Source organism: Entelurus aequoreus, linkage group LG06 (genome assembly GCF_033978785.1).
Source record: "Entelurus aequoreus isolate RoL-2023_Sb linkage group LG06, RoL_Eaeq_v1.1, whole genome shotgun sequence".
Classification (NCBI taxonomy): domain Eukaryota; kingdom Metazoa; phylum Chordata; class Actinopteri; order Syngnathiformes; family Syngnathidae; genus Entelurus; species Entelurus aequoreus.
Genome location: NC_084736.1, coordinates 86,576,510 through 86,595,775, shown reverse-complemented (window position 1 = coordinate 86,595,775; position 19,266 = coordinate 86,576,510). Strand labels below are relative to the sequence as shown.

General features: G+C 40.7%; 1 protein-coding gene across 2 annotated transcripts; it reads right to left on the bottom strand.

Annotated features, from left to right (window-relative positions):
• Window positions 1-426: 426 nt before the first annotated feature.
• LOC133651702 (frataxin, mitochondrial-like) lies at window positions 427-15,159 on the bottom strand. 2 transcript variants are annotated; one of them, XM_062049735.1, is made up of 6 exons: window positions 14,979-15,159; window positions 14,793-14,876; window positions 9,053-9,141; window positions 8,872-9,007; window positions 1,840-1,937; window positions 427-734 (listed from the first exon to the last, which is right to left on the bottom strand). In XM_062049735.1, exons 1-6 carry the CDS (start codon window positions 15,084-15,086, stop codon window positions 584-586), a joined length of 666 nt encoding a protein of 221 aa, XP_061905719.1. In that variant the 5' UTR covers window positions 15,087-15,159; the 3' UTR covers window positions 427-583. The 2 variants fall into 2 exon arrangements, with proteins under 2 accessions (XP_061905719.1, XP_061905720.1); XM_062049736.1 differs by having other exon boundaries at window positions 8,872-8,992; window positions 14,979-15,157.
• Between the last annotated feature and the right edge of the window lie 4,107 nt (window positions 15,160-19,266).

Here is a 19,266-nt window from a genome sequence, read left to right as displayed (position 1 = left end):
TCATTGTTTTATATTTACTTATAATAATCTAATGTGTGTTTATTTACATGGCGTCAATGTAAAAATAAACGTCATCAGACTGAGTTATACAAACTTTGTCCTGGAAATCAGAACTTTTGGTGGAAAACAAGTTTAAAAGGAGAAAATGCATGATAATTAAGTTTTGTCTTGAAGTATATATTATTGTCTTAATTTTTATCATTTTGCTTTTAAGCACCACCTATTCATTTTCTACACCGCTTCTTCTTCTTATTGTCGCGGATGTGCTGGAGCCTTCACACAAATTAGTCGAGTTTTGGGGATGTGGGGTGAAACGGGTCCCCACATGGAAACTACACACACAGAAAACCATCAATTCTATGCTGAATTCCCTAAATTGTCAGGTGTTTAAAAATATTTGGATCATGTTGAATACCATACAAACACTTGTCCATTTTGCAACGTTTAATAGGATCATAAATTACATATAGTTAAAATAACAATCGAGAAGCCCCACCCTTATAAATACTCTCCAATCTAATTGTTTACCATAGTTGATGTTAAATGACCTTCTTTGGCGTCTGTAGAACTCACGGGGCAGAGCTCAACTTGAGGGGTCGGGAATACGCAGGCCAGAGAGATCCATGCTCATTTTGAAGATGGCAGAAAACTCCCGAGACAGAAGCTGGTGCAGGCTGACGCCATCATGACTGTAAACCCAACCGTCACCCGTCCAATCGTAGCGCTTTGGACCACTGAAAACACAAGAGGAGCACGTTTGGTTGCCAGGTCACACCTTTGAATCAGATTCAGTGACCTCCTTCCCTATGTGGCAGGCGTAACTATGGCAACGTGTTAAGTTTGTCTGTAACGTATTACTGGTGATTGTGGCAGTAATCACGTTACAATGTAAAGAAACATCTCATGCAGAATGGGTATCGTTCACATTTTAACTCATCTGTACCAATTTTCAGTACTTTAGAGTGTGATAAACCATTAATTGTTTTTGATAGTAAAATTCTATTACAACAATTTAAAATGTGCTGTTTATGATAACTGCTGTCCAGTTGTTATAACTTGTTTTATTATCTAATTTCTGAGTCTCATTAGCAGGTATGACATTAAGTTGCAAGTCTAAGACGTTAGATGGCAACATTGTATGGTTTATGGTGGTTTTTGTTGCACCCTAAAAAGTATTAACACTGTAAGTATTGTACTTATTATTACACACCAGCAGTTTGATTGTAATGTGCATCTTAGTTGTAGTTTTCATGAACAAATTTGGATGTGTTGAAATCAGCATGTAAAATTGCTAATGCTAATTAGTAGCATGTCATTATCGAAGCCAATTAGCATAGAGTTAATGCATTTTTGGAAATGGAGATCCTTAATTTACTTACGTTGGAGCGTTTTTTAAGTCAATTTCTTTGTTGACATTGAAAATTGCAACATTACCTAGAGATAGTTTGGCTGAGTCCACTCTCAGTGCTGCTGGAGTGATCGCGAAGAGCTGGCTGAGTCGGCAACTGGGTGTGACGCAACCCAGGTACCAAAACAAGGCACCGTTGGGTTATACGTGAATTGGTGCCTGGGGAGACTGGCGAGATTCGCTCTGTGCCAAAAAAATTACCTCATTCGGTACCCATCCCTGGAAGTTGTGCTTCTTTGATGAATAACTCAACTATTTATTTTCTTCCGGTCTGACTGAGCATCAAAAACAGTAATCAACATTTAAAAACGTGGCGGTTCGGTAAAATTGAATTGTAAGATGCGGTTCTCATCAATGCTTGACGCCCAACACTAGTCTCTGTGTCCAAGTCTTAGTGTATATGTAAGAGACTTCATAGCTTCTGGTCTCACCTGGTTGGAGATGAAAGCCAAATCTGTTTGTTTGGTGTCTGCTTGTTGATCACATATGTTCCTTTGTCACCACCTACACTGACTGTCAGCACACCACTCTGTGGGAAAAGAAACAACACACTTTATGAAGACAATCTTCAAGGAAAGCAGCCCTTTTTTGGCACATAATTAACCCTTATGTGAGACGACAACACACCCTTTTTTATATATGTGTTTCAGATAGTGAACAACTCTTTGTAGCACGTGGCTAACAATGCAGGTGATAAAAGATTTGCCTATTCCACCACCTACTGACACATTGTAGAAATAAAATAAAGCTAAAAAAAAAGGTAATGAGAAAAGGCTAACATGTTGATACCAATAACTAATAAAAACAAAGATTTTTTAGGCATTAGCCAGGGAGGCCTGGCTAATGCCTACATACAGGGCATTGCAGTAGTCTAAACGAGTCGAGATAAAGGCGTGGATTAATTTCTCGAGATCATGTCCTGATAGAAGCGGTTTCACTTTCGCTATTTGGCGTAATTGATAAAAGCTTTTTTGTACGACGCTGCTGATTTTTTTTTCGAATTTAAAATCTGAGTCGAACTTTACCCCCAGGTTTGTGACACAGTCGCTGAGATACGGGGTCAGAGTGCCGAGGTCAACGTTGAAGGAGGGGGAGCGACTTGGACCGAACAACATAACTTCTGTTTTGTCTTCATTTAGGCTCAGGAAGTTAGCTGAAAGCCAGGCTTTGATGTCGTGCAGGCAGTCAATAAGATGTTGAACCGTGTTATTTTGTGCCATGGGAAAATAAATCTGGCAATCATCGGCATGAAAATGAAATGCAATATCGTACTTCCTAAAAATAGAACTAAGGGGGAGAAGGTAAAGCGCAAATAAGATTGGGGCAAGGATTGAGCCCTGGGGAACCCCATGTGGTAAAGGAGCTGTGGAAGACATAAAACTGTCTATTTTTACACAAAAACTCCTGTCAGTTAGGTACGACCGGAACCAGTTGAGGCCCTTAATGCCCACACAGTTCTCAAGACGAGTGATTAAGGTGGCGTGGTCGACGGTGTCGAAAGCAGCAGACAGATCTAAAAGCACCAGGACAACATATTTACCAGAATCAGTTGACAGGAGGATATCGTTAAAAACTTTTAAAAGCGCTGACTCTGTGCTGTGGAGGGCTTTAAAACCGGACTGGAACAACTCAGTGATACCATTATCCTCTAAGAAGGGCAACAATTGACTGTAGACAACCTTCTCTAATATTTTAGAAATGTATGGAAGATTAGAGATAGGTCTAAGGTTAGAAAGGAGAGAGGGGTCGAGGCTTGGTTTTTTAAGTAGAGGTCGTACCACTGCATGTTTAAACTCTACTGGAACTATTCCAGAAGAGAGGCTACTATTGATAATGTTAAGGACACTTGATCCAATAGTAGCAAGTACCTCCTTAAACAGGCGAGGTGGGAGGGAGTCTGCAGGAGAACCAGAGGGCTTCATATGACTAACTGTGTCATTTAAAACAGAAAAGGACACCGGCTCAAACTGATGGAAAACAGAAGAGAAATTCAGTGGAACACAAGGGTCATATGAAGGCTGAGATAAACTGGCTCTAGTTGACACAATTTTGTCAGTGAAAAAATTGAGACAATTTTAACAGAATTCAAAAGAAGCATCAAAACCAACAGATTTGGGAGCATCAATGACAGTGTTAATAGTTTTAAACAGAACTCTGGGGTTGTTATAGTTAGAAGATATAATCTGAGATAGATATATATTCATTTCTGCCTTTACAGTCATCTGAAAGGAAAACAGACTTTCTTTAAAAATGGCAAAGGACACATGCAGCCTGTCTTTTTTCCATTTTCTCTCTGCCATTCTACACTTGCGCCTGGCAGCCCGAGTGACGTCATTCAACCAGGGCTGAGGCGTGGCTTTAGAGCGGCGGCACTTGAAAGGAGTGATCGTGTCCAGTGTTTGTAAACAAATAGAGTTGTACCCAGAAACCAACTCTTCAGTATTCAAACATACAGAGGCTGCAGAATTATCCTCACAAAGAGTCGAAAAAATTGAGGAGAACAGAGCAGGAGACGAAGAATTAAACATGCGAGAGCGTTGAGGAGGAGCGCACAATTTAACCGGACACTGAGTGGGAATATCAAACAGGATCGGCATATGATCAGAGAACACAGCGTCACAAATGTCCAAATTAAAAATACACAAACCATACGAGAGCACTAAATCGAGTGTATGCCCGCGTTCATGTGTGGAACCACATACAGATTGTACGAAGTTAAAAGAGTCAATTACATTCAGAAAGCTCCTGGGAAGCGACTCGTCTGGACAGCAGGTGTGAATATTAAAATCACCCACAATAAGGACACGATCATATTTGGGCAGGATTTCAGCCAGAAATTCAGAAAAGTCAGTTATAAAGTCTTTGTGGTACTTGGGTGGTCGGTAGACGACGGCACACAGGACGACATCAGAAAGACCCAGTTCAAACATGCACAGTTCGAAGCTTGAAAAGGAGGATTGCACGCGGATCTGACGGCATTTAAAGTCATTTTTAAAAACGACTGCTAATCCTCCTCCTTTTCGGTCGGACGACCGCGGAGAATTAAAGTAGGAACACTCCGGAGGCAGAAGTTCATTAAGAGGGGCGGACTCACCGGCTCTCAGCCATGTTTCCGTCACACAGAGGAAGTCCAGTCCGCGGGAAGTGAAGAAATCCTTCAGGATAAAATTTTGTTTGTCAAGGATCTTGCGTTCACAAGACCGAACCTGGCGGGGGCCAGCACGTCCAAGGCCGCAGCTAATCCAGGTGGGGCCCGACACACAGCCCGCAGGTGGCGGGAATCCACCCCGCGCCTCCGGGGGCGGGGACAGCAGGAGCGACGGCGGCAAGCCTCTTCCTCCAAACCAACGATAGGAACAAGCCAGGAACCGATGGGATCCAGCGAGCGTGGGTGCAGGAGGAGACCGGATACCGCACCATTCCTCCTTCGGGAAGCCACGGGAAGCCGGGCCAGGAGTGCCCTAACTTTCACCAGCTGGCCGCCACGTTTACCGCGGCGCCGGAGACGCTTCCGCCGGGGGAGAGGAGCCAGGGGGCGGGAAAGGAAGGCAGGAATCCGGCCAGGTGAAAAAGATGACTGGGACGTCAAAAAACCAACGTCAAAGTTGATCATATCAGTGGGAGAGGGGCAAAGATCCAACAGTGTTTGGCGGTCATACACAAGCAGTGAACTGACAGAGACGAAAATAGACGCAAACAACACAAAAACGAACAGAGCTGACAGCGAGAGACGGCGGGCCAAAGCACATACTGGCGCCATCTTGGAAAACCCTAATTACTCAGTGGTGCACGCTTCGAACGCACCTCCTGACCTGATTAGCCTGTTTAAAGGGTTCATCTCACCACCATGAGGACAAGACTTTAATTCTACATTTACACTGCAGGCCAAAGGGGCCCAAATTGGATATAATTTGTTTTTAACCAGATTTTTTTCCATCAAACTTTTTACACTGCAAGTAAAATGTTATCTTTTTTCAGACTCCAGTGTAAACGCGGATGTGGCTCCAATGTGGCCTCGACGTCACTTGCATGGGCACCTCAATAAAGTAAAAAAAAAAGGAAGTTGACCGGGAAGAAGTTGCTACTACTACAAAATAAAATAAAAGTTACAACACTTGAAAATTAGTGTTTTTTAGGTGAAAGCAAATTTAAGTAATATAATGTATGAATGGATGTATATAGTGTAATATATTTGGGAGGGTTGTAATCTTTTTATGGCTGTTAAGTAGAAGAGAGACAGACATCAGTGTGGATCTATGTGAGCTTTATTTTTCAACTCACATGTAAGCAAATACGCAAAATCTTTACCCCGGTCCTTCAACAATCGCTATTTCTTTGGAATAAAATATATATTTATATATTACATATTGCCTATTATTTGCGCACTATTGACAAGTGCCATCCATCCATTTCCTACCGCTACTAAAAATCATAGCTGTGTCACTTGAGGGCAAAAAAAAAATCAAATTTGGTGTGCAGAGTAAACGTGGCCAAAGTCAGGGGCGAGGGAGACTCACCCAGGTGTTCACAGCCTACTGTGTAAAGACGGCACCACTACATTCTGTCCAAGCGCAAACAAAGGAAACAATTCAGTATCGCGCAAGGAGCCAAACCCTCTAATTCAGGGGTGTCAAACATAAGGCCCGCGGGCCGGATCAGGCCCGCATACAGGTTTTATTCAGCTCACGAGATGAGTTTGCGAAGTATAAAAATTTGCTTAAATGTTTTAATGAAAGAAACTTATGCTGTAAATGTGTCCAGTGGATGTCGAAATGACAATTCTTTGTATCCCCGGCCGCAAGAACGCACGTGAGGGGGCCGTGTTAAGATAGAGGCAACACTTCCGTGTTTGGACACTACGTATTTACGCTGCTTATTGGTAATAGTATACAAAATGTGGATTAGTACGTTCAAGCCTTGATTGTCAAATATGTGGTTGGTAAACTAAGCTGTGACATTTCAACCCCCCAAAAATACTTTTGATAATCTGTACTTTTCATGTTGTTTTTAAGACCAGGGAAACATTTTCTGGGTGCACATGAATGTGCTGAAATAATACGCGTCCCCTTCTAACTTCATGTGGGATTAATAAAATGAGTCCAAATTCACAAGTTTTGTTGTAGATGATGCTACATACGTACAGCATAAACCACGTGATGTTAGTACATCAGTTGAGGAAAATGAGTAAATGACATTAATAACATCCTGTAATACGATTTTGATATTATTAATTTCATCTTCTGATACAATAAAAATGAACACAAATAAGAGCCAGACTCAATTCCACCTATTTGAGTGATGAACATTATCACATCATCTTTTCAGAAAGTATAAATAAGGACAAATGAAGACAATACTATTAACCACAACATGTGAGTGTAAATTAAGATATAACAACTGGACAGCACAGCTATCATAATGAGCTCATTTTTAAATGTTACATTAAATAATAAGATTGTCTTATTAAACAATTAACATTTTAACATCAGTGTTTCCCACACATTCATTTATTTGTGGCGGCCCGCCACGAAAGAATTACGTCCGCCACAAATAAATAAAAAAATAAATAAAAAATCATTTTATTTTTTTTGTCCTGTCCAGCTTCTCAGGCAAATCATATACCGTAATTTCCGGACTATAAGCCGCTACTTTTTCCCCTCGTTCTGGTCCCTGCGGCTTATACAAGGGTGCGGCTTATATACGGCCTGTTCTTCTCCGACACCGACGAAGAGGATTTCGGTGGTTTTAGTACGCAGGAGGAAGACGATGACACAATGATTAAAGACTGATTTTTCATTTACCGGTAGGCTGGTTATTTTGATAACCCACAGGCGAGCACTTTGTATTACTTTGCAGCGTTGTATTATTTGTACTCTGCACGAATGCTGTTCGCCATGTCAAAGATGTGAAAGTTTGATTGAATGATTGAAAGATTTATAGTTAATAAATGGGACGCTTTGCGTTCCCAAACAGTCATCTCTGTCCCGACAATCCCCTCCGTGGTAGCAGGAACCCCTATATACTACGCTAATTACACATCAAAACCCTGCGGCTTATAGTCGGGTGCGGCTTATATATGGAGCAATCTGTATTTTCCCCTAAATTTAGCTGGTGCGGCTTATAGTCAGGTGCGGCTTATAGTCCGGAAATTACGGTAGTTGATGTAGATGCCCATATAGGCTGTTCAGATTTACTTTACAAAAGAGAAGTGTAGGATACTTCTCTTGTTGCCTTATTTGTATTTGACCACTACTGTTTTCTGTTTATTTGTTATTGACTGTGGCAGGACACCTCTGCCTCTGTTTCACTTTATGTTGCTGGTAAATAATATGGTTGTAGTAGTAGGCTAAAGTTAAATTATTTAGTATGCACTAATTAAAGGGGCAGAGCTTTAAGAGACATTTAAGCTTTTATATTTTATAAGATATATTTTTTGTAAGAACCACAATTAATAAATATATTTCAGTGAATAACTTATTATTCAAATCTGTATATAAATATGTACATAAAGTGTTGTAATTATATTGTAAAATGGATGGATGGATTGATGGATGGATGGACGTTTAAAACAAAACTGTTATTATTAATTAGTAAGTACACATTTTTTTAGCCTTTTTAGAGAAAATCTTATCATTGTAGTAAATTATGCAAATTACTCGATGATGTCATGGTGACCACGCCCAGAGTCACGCCCCCACCGCCACAGGTATCTTGGCAGTTTATGGGAAACACTGAACATAGAAGTACAGAAAATTGATACCAGGATGGATTCCCATGTACAGGGAATTGATATTATATCGGTTCAAATGTCAATGGTACCCATCCCTAATGGAAAGAATATTAGTAACAATAAGGTTTGTTTTATATTACTTCAAAACTCCACGCCACTGATGTTCTTTATGGAAAGTAACATTTTATACAATACAATATACCTTATTGTCCCACTTGCGAAAATTTGTCTTGGACTCAGTAAGTTATTTTTGAGCATTTTTATAAGCACAGTATTGTTTGTTTCAATATAACTGAAGGCTCCACGCCACTCAACTGTGTCATTTAGGTTTTCATTGAGTGCAACTTCGATGTCATGGCTGCCTTGTATTATATAATCACCTCATGATATTATTACACAATTCCCTATGAATTTGATTATTACATTTTCTTGTACAAATTAATGGATGTCTTGCTTTTGAAATGATATCTTAAGGTGACGACAGCAAATATTGCAAATATTTTATTTCAACAAAAATATTTGGAGTCTATGAACATATTATGGGTTTTGCATAATGTTAAGTTTTAAATACATGCAATTTAACTTGTCAACATTGAAAGAGGGAACATGATATGCTTTACATTTCCTCCAGTTTGACATGTGTTTTAGAATGTCAAATAGTTTTTGTTAATGAGCATATTCATAAGCACGGTACTGTTAGTGTTGATGTACTGGGAGAACACTGCAGACTTACAGAAAACACCACATCATAGTCTGCTCCAGTGAAAGGTTCATCCATTAAGTCTTCAAAGTAGTCAGCCAAGGATTCCAGCGTCTCTTCAGCCAGCTTCTCATAGGCTGCCTCAGACAGCTCACTGGGAAACACATTTCTAATCATGGTGAACCTTGTCAAATTATCGTCTGTTATTGTATACCTTGTGTGCAAAGCATGAGGTTCTCGTCGTTCAGCGGTCAGGTGGATGTTTCTACTCCACCTTTTAGGGCCATTGGTAAATCCATACCACTGTGACAAACAAAGACAATGTTTTTTTTTATATCATAATTCATGACAGTGTTAGCAGCGCTGTCTAATGCTTTTTTGAAAAAAATGGAATTTGATCAAGTATGGAAAATGGATGCCTGATTGGAGGATGATTGACTTACTGGGGGATGAGTATTTTTAGACAGCACACAAATGTTTACATAAAAGACAATTTAAATCAGTGTTTCTTAACCATAGCAAAAATATCTGTTTCTCAGCTATGGGCCGTGTGGGCCGCAGCAGCACCCAGTTGCAATACACTTTTCCACCACTTGTGGCAGCAATGACAATATCAAACAAACAAAAGAAGTCTGCAGCTAAAGTCATAGAGAAGTTTATTAAAGCACACAAATTATGAATTAAGTGGTGAGGCTGTATTTTAATTTTATTGGCAGTTTAGTTAAGAAACATATTCATTATTAATTTAGTTTATTTATTTTAACACAGCATTGTAATAATTGTATGTAAATGTATTTCTCATCAGTAGTCCCTTCTCATGCAGAATGTTTGGTAAGTACCGTAATTTCCGGACTATAAGCCGCACCTGACTATAAGCCGCACCAGCTAAATTTAGGGGAAAATACAGATTGCTCCATATATAAGCCGCACCCGACTATAAGCCGCAGGGTTTTGATGTGTAATTACCGTAGTATGTAGGGGTTCCTGCTACCACGGAGGGGATTGTCGGGACAGAGATGACTGTTTGGGAACGCAAAGCGTCCCATTTATTAACAATAAATCTTTCAATCATTCAATCAAACTTTCACATCTTTGACATGGCGAACAGCATTCGTGCAGAGTACAAATAATACAACGGTGCAAAGTAATACAAAGTGCTCGCCTGTACGTTATCAAAATAACCAGCCTACCGGTATATGAAAAGTCAGTCTTTAATCATTGTGTCATCGTCTTCCTCCTGCGTACTAAAACCACCAAAATCCTCTTCGTCGGTGTCGGAGAAGAACAGGCCGTAAATAAGCCGCACCCTTGTATAAGCCGCAGGGACCAGAACGAGGGGAAAAAGTAGCGGCTTATAGTCCGGAAATTACGGTACTTATTTTTCTAATCAGCCTGACCAAAGTTGTATGTGTTAAATAAATAGTAAGGTTGTAAACTGTAAGTAGGTGAGATATAATTATTGAATACAAATAAAATCAAGAGTAATAATATTTGAGTGGGGCCCCTGTAGTGGAAAAGTTGGCCTCCAAGGTCAAAAAGGTTGAGAACCCCTGATTTAAATTATACTGTATATTATTTATCTCACATACTAATTAAATAACATCCCAATTAATTATATTAGAGATCAACCGGTAAGTTTTTTTCAGGGCCGATACCGATTGTTAGTAGTCAAGGGGGCTGATAACCGATTTTGGAGCCTTTATTCATTTGCAGTAAAAGTGAGCTAAACATGTATGGTATACGTTTAAGGCTTCACATTGTTGTTTTGTAGGAAACGTAAGACCAGTAACAAAATGTTTTATGCGGCGCTAATTTTGTGGTTAATTTTGCAGCAAAAAACATCAGGGAATTTCACAAACACCTTTTTTAAGTGTGTCAAAGAGGAGAATCAATATTTGGATTTCAAAATATGGGAAGTCTTCTGGGAAATAGGTAATTATATGGCACTACATCACAACAACTCACTATCTACTCAAATGTATAGCAGTTTATGGATTTAATACATTGTGAGGTTTCCTGATGAGGAACATTTAAATAAAAAACATTCTGGGCTCCTTCACGTAGATTATAGTTGAGACATTTTTCAAGCTGACTGACATTTCTTTCTGGATGTTTCGGAAAGTATGAGAATGTGTGAGCTAAGGCTGCAGCTAACGATTATTTTTCTATCGATTAATCTATAGATTATTTTTTCGATTAATCGGTTAATCTATAGATTATTTTTTTCGATTAATCTATAGATTCATTTTCCTTTTACCGATTATTTTTTTATTTAAAATGAAGATGAAAAAAATAAATGTAGGCCAGTTTTTTCAAAAGACATGGCTTTTATTTACAAAAAAAAAAAGTATGGCCACTCAGTCAACATTGACAACAACATGACAAAATATTCTGTAACAATGTAAACATTTAAAACTTTTAACATTTAACAAAATTAAAAGTAGCTTATTTGCTTTTTAATGTGCAAATATAAAAGTAAACATCCAGTGCAAATCGTAATATTCTGCAATAGTATAAGCATTTCAAAAGTAAAAGTATTGCTTATTTTGCTTTAAAATGTGCAAAAATAAAGATAAACATCCAAATACAAAAAAGTGCAAAACGAAATATTCTGTAACAACAGTGTAAACATTTCAACACAAGTAAAAGTATTGCTTATTTTGCTTTAAAATGTGCAAAAATAAGGATAAACATCCAGCACAAAGAAGTGCCAATCTAAATATTCTGGAGCACTGTAAACATTAAGTATTGCTTTTAAAATGTGCCAAATAAACAGCCAGTCCAACACAGTACACAATAACCAATTCTACTCATTCCAGTGAGTGACTAACAGTTGTAATGAAGAAAGGTTAGCATGCTCTGCTTCTTTTCTTCTTTACAATATTCCCAGCAGCTGAAAATAGGCGCTCAGAAGGGGTCGATGTGGCTGGAACTGAGAGGTAAGGCCGACGATGATGATGATAGTATGATTAAAGTGAAAGTTAATTGTTCGTTTGTACAGTTGAGCTCATAGGACTAGATAGTACAATCCCTCAGATTAATCAGCAGTTAGTGTTGAGTGGGGGGTGGGGGGTTAGGGGCAAAAGCTTCACTGGGGTCTTCAGGTGGGCACCCTGAAGACCTAGTATATGAAACTGTTAATGTTGTAAAAGGTATTTGCACAACTAATTAACGTTAGCGTTAAAGAGGAGCGCGTCTTTGTAAACACTGAACAGGCACGCCAAACGCGCTTCTCAGAGCGAAACAGTGCTTTAGTTTATGAATTTACAACGCAGATACAATTCATGTTTTTGTGTAATGATGACAACGTATACTCACGCGGACGATTGACTAGTTGATGGTGATGGCAAGAACGTTCTTTTCAAATGTTCCTTCATAGCCGTTGTGCTGCTATGATAGGCCATTTCCGCTCGACACAGTGTGCATACAACAACATTATTAGGCAGTTTATTTTTTGTTTAAGAGGTTCATTTAGCCTACTAATGTGTATTTATAAATGGTTGATTTATATAGGCTAGTAAGGTAAAGTTTTGTATCTGACACCAGGGGACATCGCCATCCCACCACTTCAGGTGGGATGGAACAATCCATATAACACGTCACAGATGACGTCACGCTAACATCACGTGACACCTCTGGGGAAGGCTGCAGAAGCAAGATAGCCGAAACTTGTCAGGTACAAAACTTTACCTTACTAGCCTATATAAATCAACCATTTATAAATAGGCCGTTTATTGAAATACTCCCACACTTTTGACGACTTTTGGCGTGCTTTTTTCCCCTCACTCGCATCGTCTGCTTTGCGCTCCGCCATGACGGTAGTGTGACGTAAATATGCGACGCGCCGACGCACAAAAACGGCGTCGACGTATTTACGTAACCGATGACGTCGACTACGTCGACGCGTCGTTTCAGCCATAGAGTGAGCAGCTGCCTACTCTAATTTACTTATATAGTAAGTCTTCTAGTTGTCAACCTATTTAAACAAAGTTTGGATTTTTGGCAGAGTTATCTTGTCTGTTGTCTTCATGTACACCTATCTCTGTCGCGTTACTTGATTGAGTTGATGTGCCCACGCTCCGAGTGTTGCGGACGGCAACTCCATCGCTGCAGTAGCGAAAACAAACAAAACTGGACCAGGAATATACTGGGAAAGAAGAAAAAAACTGGATATCCTGGCAAAAATTTGGGGATTTTGGACTACTACGCTACTGTATTTCAATGTTGGTCTTTATTAGGGCTGTGAATCTTTGGGTGTCCCACGATTCGATTCAAAATCGATTCTGGGGGTCACGATTCGATTCAAAATCGATTTTTTTTTTTCAATTCAACACGATTCTCGATTCAAAAACGATTTTTTTTTTTTAAATTCTTTTTATGAAAACAATACACAACAATACCATAATAATGCAATACAATTTTAAAACCAAACCTGACCCAGCAACATTCAGAATACCGGTAGTAATAAACCGAGCAATTGAGGACACACAAACATGACACGGAACAATCTAAAAGTAGTGAGACAAAAATGAATATTATCAACAACAGTATCAATATTAGTAACAATTTCAACATAGCAGTGATTAAAAATCCCTCATTGATATAATCATTACAAACATTAATAAAAAAAGAACAATAGTGTCACAGTGGCTTACACTTGCATCACATCTCATAAACTTGACAACACACTGTGTCCAATATTTTCCACAATGATATAATAAGTCATATTTTAGGTTCATTTAATAGTGTCTGAAGATTGTCGACCTTCTATGAAGCCAGTTTGGTCAGTATGAATTAATTTTCCTATTACATTTGATAATCGTGTGGCTAAGATTTTTGCCAAGATTCAAAACGGTTCTCTATTCATTCAATACATAGGATTTCAGCAGGATCTACCCCAGTCTGCTGACATGCAAGCAGAGTAGTAGATTTTTGTAAAAAGCTTTTATAATTGTAAAGGACAATGTTTTATCAACTGATTGCAATAATGTAAGTTTGTTTTAACTATTAAATGAACCAAAAATATGACTTATTTTATCTTTGTGAAAATATTGGACACAGTGTGTTGTCAAGATTATGAAATGCGATGCAAGTGTAAGCCACAGTGACACTATTCTTTTTTATTTTTATTTTTATAAATGTCTAATGATAATGTCAATGAGGGATTTTTAATCACTGCTATGTTGAAATTGAAACTAATATTGATACTGTTGTTGATAATATTCATTTTTGTTTCACTACTTTTGGTTTGTTCTGTGTCGTGTTTGTGTCTCCTCTCAATTGCTCTGTTTATTGCTGTTCAGAGTGTTGCTGGGTCGGGTTTGATTTTGGAATTGGATTGCATTGTTATGGTATTGCTGTGTATTGTTTTGTTGGATTGATTAATTTTAAAAAAAAAAAAAAAAAAAAAAAAAAGTTTTTTTTTTTTTTTTTTTAATCGATTTTTTTAAAATGAGAATCGATTCTGAATCGCACAACGTGAGAATCGCGATTCGAATTCGAATCGATTTTTCCCACACCCCTAGTCTTCATGGTGATACCTGGAAAGCAAATTTACACATTTTAACACTGTTTCCTAACATTACTCCTTTTTGCTATTAACAAATTATTTTATAAATATATATTAAAGCCAATAAAAAGTGAGCTGAAAGTGCACTTTAGAGGCCCCTGGCGTGCCCATTATTATATGAGTAGCTATTAATACATTTACTCTCAGAACCTAAAAATGAAACTAAAACTGAAAGTAGCGCGATGACGCATCAATGTTATGAAATACATTTATATAACCTTGTGGTTTAACTTAAATATAATTTCAAAGCAATGCCAGATAGTAAGAATGGTAGGAAAAACATTTTATATTAAATGTAAACGTTTCTGCGTGGTGCTTGTTGGGTTGAATGAAACAAGTTTACAAAGCGATAAGGCTCATGAATCTAGAAGCGAAGACGACTTACCATATTTGTGGCATGTTTGATGCCTGTGGGCTGCGTGTGTTTGTTTGAAGGAGAGCCCAAAGTGACAAGACACATTCCGCGGAGCTGAAACGAAAGCAAACTGATATTCGTGAGCGGTCGCTTCCAGACAAAGATTGCAAACGTCGTATAATAATATAAAAACAGGCAGCGTCATAAATCAAATACCTGTTTGGTGATAGTCGAGAGCCTCAACAAAGACGCCATGTTCCGTTGTGTGCATGTAATGTTACATATGTGGGAATAAACACATGATGTTTTACTGAGGATTAGCATGTTCAACTCTGCTTTTTCCGGTCTCAAAACTCTTCTTCGTTGCACCACTCAGGTAAACCCAAAAAGATGGTACACACTGCCACCTAGTGTACCGGAATATGTTACCTTTTTTTTTTTTTAAACTTCGTTTCAACAGTTGCAGAGAATAGTACATAATAATAGCCCACATATAAAACAAAAATATATAAATATTACAGTCTTACAGAACAGTATAATTTCTTAAAATTGGGCGGTATGGCGTAGTGGGTAGAGCGGCTGTGCCAGAAACCTGAGGCTCCCCGCCTCTTGACATCCAAATCGCTGCCGTTGTGTCTTTGGGCAGGACACTTCACCCTTGCCGCCGGTGCCGCTCACACTGGTGAATGGATGATGAATGAATGATAGGTGGTGGTCGGAGGGGCCGTAGGCGCAAACTGGCAGCCTCGCTTCCGTCAGTCTACCCCAGGGCAGCTGTGCATGGCTACAAATCTAGCTTACCACCATCAGGTGTGAATGGATGATGGGTTCCCACTTCTCTGTGAGTGCTTTGAATATCTAATAATAGAAAAGCGCAATATAAAATGTGATCCATTATTATTATTATTATTATTATTAAAATGTATATAATAATATAATGATAATAATACATATAATATTGGTATGTAATAATATTAAATCCATCCATCCATTTTCTACCGTAAATATAAATAAGAAAATATAATATATAAATACATAATAATATACATACATAATATGTATATATATATGTACATATATATTATTGTTTTATATTTAATTATGTATATACATTATGTATTTATATATTATAAATGTATTATATATATACATATTATTTTATATACATATACATACATGATTAAATAAAACATATATACATATATATTATTGTTTTATATTTAATTATGCATATAAATTATGTATTTATATATAATACATTTATTAAATATATACATATTATTTTATACATACATTTATAAGTTTATATATATATACACACCTGTGTATATATATATACACATGTATATATACATGTATACACATATATATACATACATATACACATACAGTATATACACCTACATATGCACATACATACATATACACATACATACAGTACATACATACATAAATACATACATACATACATATATATATATATATATATATATATATATATATATATATATATATATATATATATATATATATATATATATGCTCCTCTCTGAGCTGCCACCTTATCGTGGTAGAGGAGTTTGCGTGTCCCAATGATCCTAGGAGCTATGTTGTCCGGGGGCTTTATGCCCCCTGGTAGGGTCTCCCAAGACAAACTGGTCCTAGGTGAGCGATCAGACAAAGAGCAGCTCGAAGACCTCCATGAAAAATAAAAACAAAGGACCCAGATTTCCCTTGCCCGGACGCGGGTCACCGGGGCCTCCCTCTGGAGCCAGGCCCGGAGGTGGGGCACGATGGCGAGCGCCTGGTGGCCGGGCCTGTCCCCATGGGGCCCGGCCGGGCACAGCCCGAAGAGGCAACGTGGGTCCCCCCTCCAATGGGCTCACCACCCATAGCAGGGGTCATAGAGGTCGGGTGCAATGTGAGCTGGGCGGCAGCCGAAGGCAGGGCACTTGGCGGTCCGATCCTCGGCTACAGAAGCTAGCTCTTGGGACGTGGAACGTCACCTCGCTGGGGGGGAAGGAGCCTGAGCTAGTGCGCGAGGTGGAGAAGTTCCGGCTAGATATAGTCGGACTCACTTCGACGCACAGCAAGGGCTCTGGAACCAGTTCTCTCGAGAGGGGCTGAACTCTCTTCCACTCTGGCGTTGCCGGCAGTGAGAGGCGACAGGCTGGGGTGGCAATTCTTGTTGCCCCCCGGCTCAGAGCCTGCATGTTGGAGTTCAACCCGGTGGACGAGAGGGTAGCTTCTCTCCGCCTTCGGGTGGGGGAACGGATCCTGACTGTGGTTTGCGCTTACGTGCCAAACCGCAGTTCAGAGTACCCACCCTTTTTGGATTCACTCGAGGGAGTACTTGAGAGTGCTCCCCCGGGTGATTCCCTCGTTCTACTGGGGGACTTCAACGACAGTGAAACCTGGAGAGGCGTGATTGGGAAGAATGGCCGCCCGGATCTGAACCCGAGTGGTGTTTTGTTATTGGACTTTTGTGCCCGTCACAGATTGTCCATAACGAACACCATGTTCAAACATAAGGGTGTCCATATGTGCACTTGGCACCAGGACACCCTAGGCCGCAGTTCCATGATCGACTTTGTAGTTGTGTCATCGGATTTGCGGCCTCATGTTTTGGACACTTGGGTGAAGAGAGGGGCGGAACTTTCTACCGATCACCACCTGGTGGTGAGTTGGCTGCGATGGTGGGGGAGGATGCCGGACAGACCTGGCAGGCCCAAACGCATTGTGAGGGTTTGCTGGGAACGTCTGGCAGAGTCTCCTGTCAGAGAGAGTTTCAATTCCCACCTCTGGAAGAACTTTGACATGTCACGAGGGAGGTGCTGGACATTGAGTCAGAATGGACCATGTTCCGCGCCTCTATTGTCGAGGCGGCTGATTGGAGCTGTGGCTGAAAGGTAGTTGGTGCCTGTCGTGGCGGTAATCCTAGAACCCGTTGGTGGACACCGGCGGTGAGGGATGCCGTCAAGCTGAAGGAGTCCTATCGGGTTCTTTTGGCTCATAGGACTCCGGAGGCAGCGGACAGGTACCGACAGCCCAAGCGGTGTGCGGCTTCAGCGGTCGCGGAGGCAAAACTCGGACATGGGAGGAGTTCGGGGAAGCCATGGAAAACGACTTCCGGACGGCTTCAAAGCGATTCTGGACCACCATCCGCCGCCTCAGGAAGGGGAAGCAGTGCACTATCAACACCGTGTATGGTGAGGATGGTGTTCTGCTGACCTCGACTGCGGATGTTGTGGATCGGTGGAGGGAATACTTCGAAGACCTCCTCAATCCCACCAACACGTCTTCCTATGAGGAAGCAGTGCCTGGGGAATCTGTGGTGGGCTCTCCTATTTCTGGGGCTGAGGTTGCTGAGGTAGTTAAAAAGCTCCTCGGTGGCAAGGCCCCGGGGGTGGATGAGAACCGCCCGGAGTTCCTTAAGGCTCTGGATGCTGTGGGGCTGTCTTGGTTGACAAGACTCTGCAGCATCGTGTGGACATCGGGGGCGGTACCTCTGGATTGGCAGACCATGTTGGTGGTTCCTCTCTTTAAGAAGGGGAACCGGGCGGTGTGTTCCAACTATTGTGGGATCACACTCCTCAGCCTTCCCGGTAAGGTCTATTCAGGTGTACTGGATAGTCGAACCTCGGATTCAGGAGGAACAGTGTGGTTTTCGTCCTGGTCGTGGAACTGTGGACCAGCTCTATACTCTCGGCAGGGTCCTTGGAGTTTGCCCAACCAGTCTACATGTGCTTTGTGGGCTTGGACAAGGCATTCGACCGTGTCCCTCGGGAAGTCCTGTGGGGAGTGCTCAGAGAGTATGGGGTATCGGACTGTCTGATTGTGGCGGTCCGCTCCCTGTATGAACAGTGTCAGACCTTGGTCCGCATTGCCGGCAGTAAGTTGGACACGTTTCCTGTGAGGGTTGGACTCTGCCAAGGCTTCCCTTTGTCACAGATTCTGTTCATAACTTTTATGGACAGAATTTCTAGGCACAGTCAGGGCATTGAGGGGATCTGGTTTGGTGGCTGCAGTATTAGGTCTCTGCTTTTTGCAGATGATATGGTCCTGATGGCTTCATCTGGCCAGGATCTTCAGCTCTCACTGGATCGGTTCGCAGCTGAGTGTGAAGCGACTGGGATGAGAATCAGCACCTCCAAGTCCAAGTCCATGGTTCTCGCCCGGAAAAGGGTGGAGTGCCATCTCCGGGTTGCGGCGGAGACCCTACCCCAAGTGGAGGAGTTCAAGTACCTCGGAGTCTTGTTCACGAGTGAGGGAAGAGTGGATCGTGCGATCGACAGGCGGATCGGTGCGGCGTCTTCAGTAATGCGGACGCTGTATCGATCCGTTGTGGTGAAGAAGGAGCTGAGCCGGAAGGCAAAGCTCTCAATTTACCGGTCGATCTACGTTCCCATCCTCACCTATGGTCATGAGCTTTGGGTTATGACCGAAAGGACAAGATCTCGGGTACAAGCGGCCGAAATGAGTTTCCTCCGCCGGGTGGCTGGGC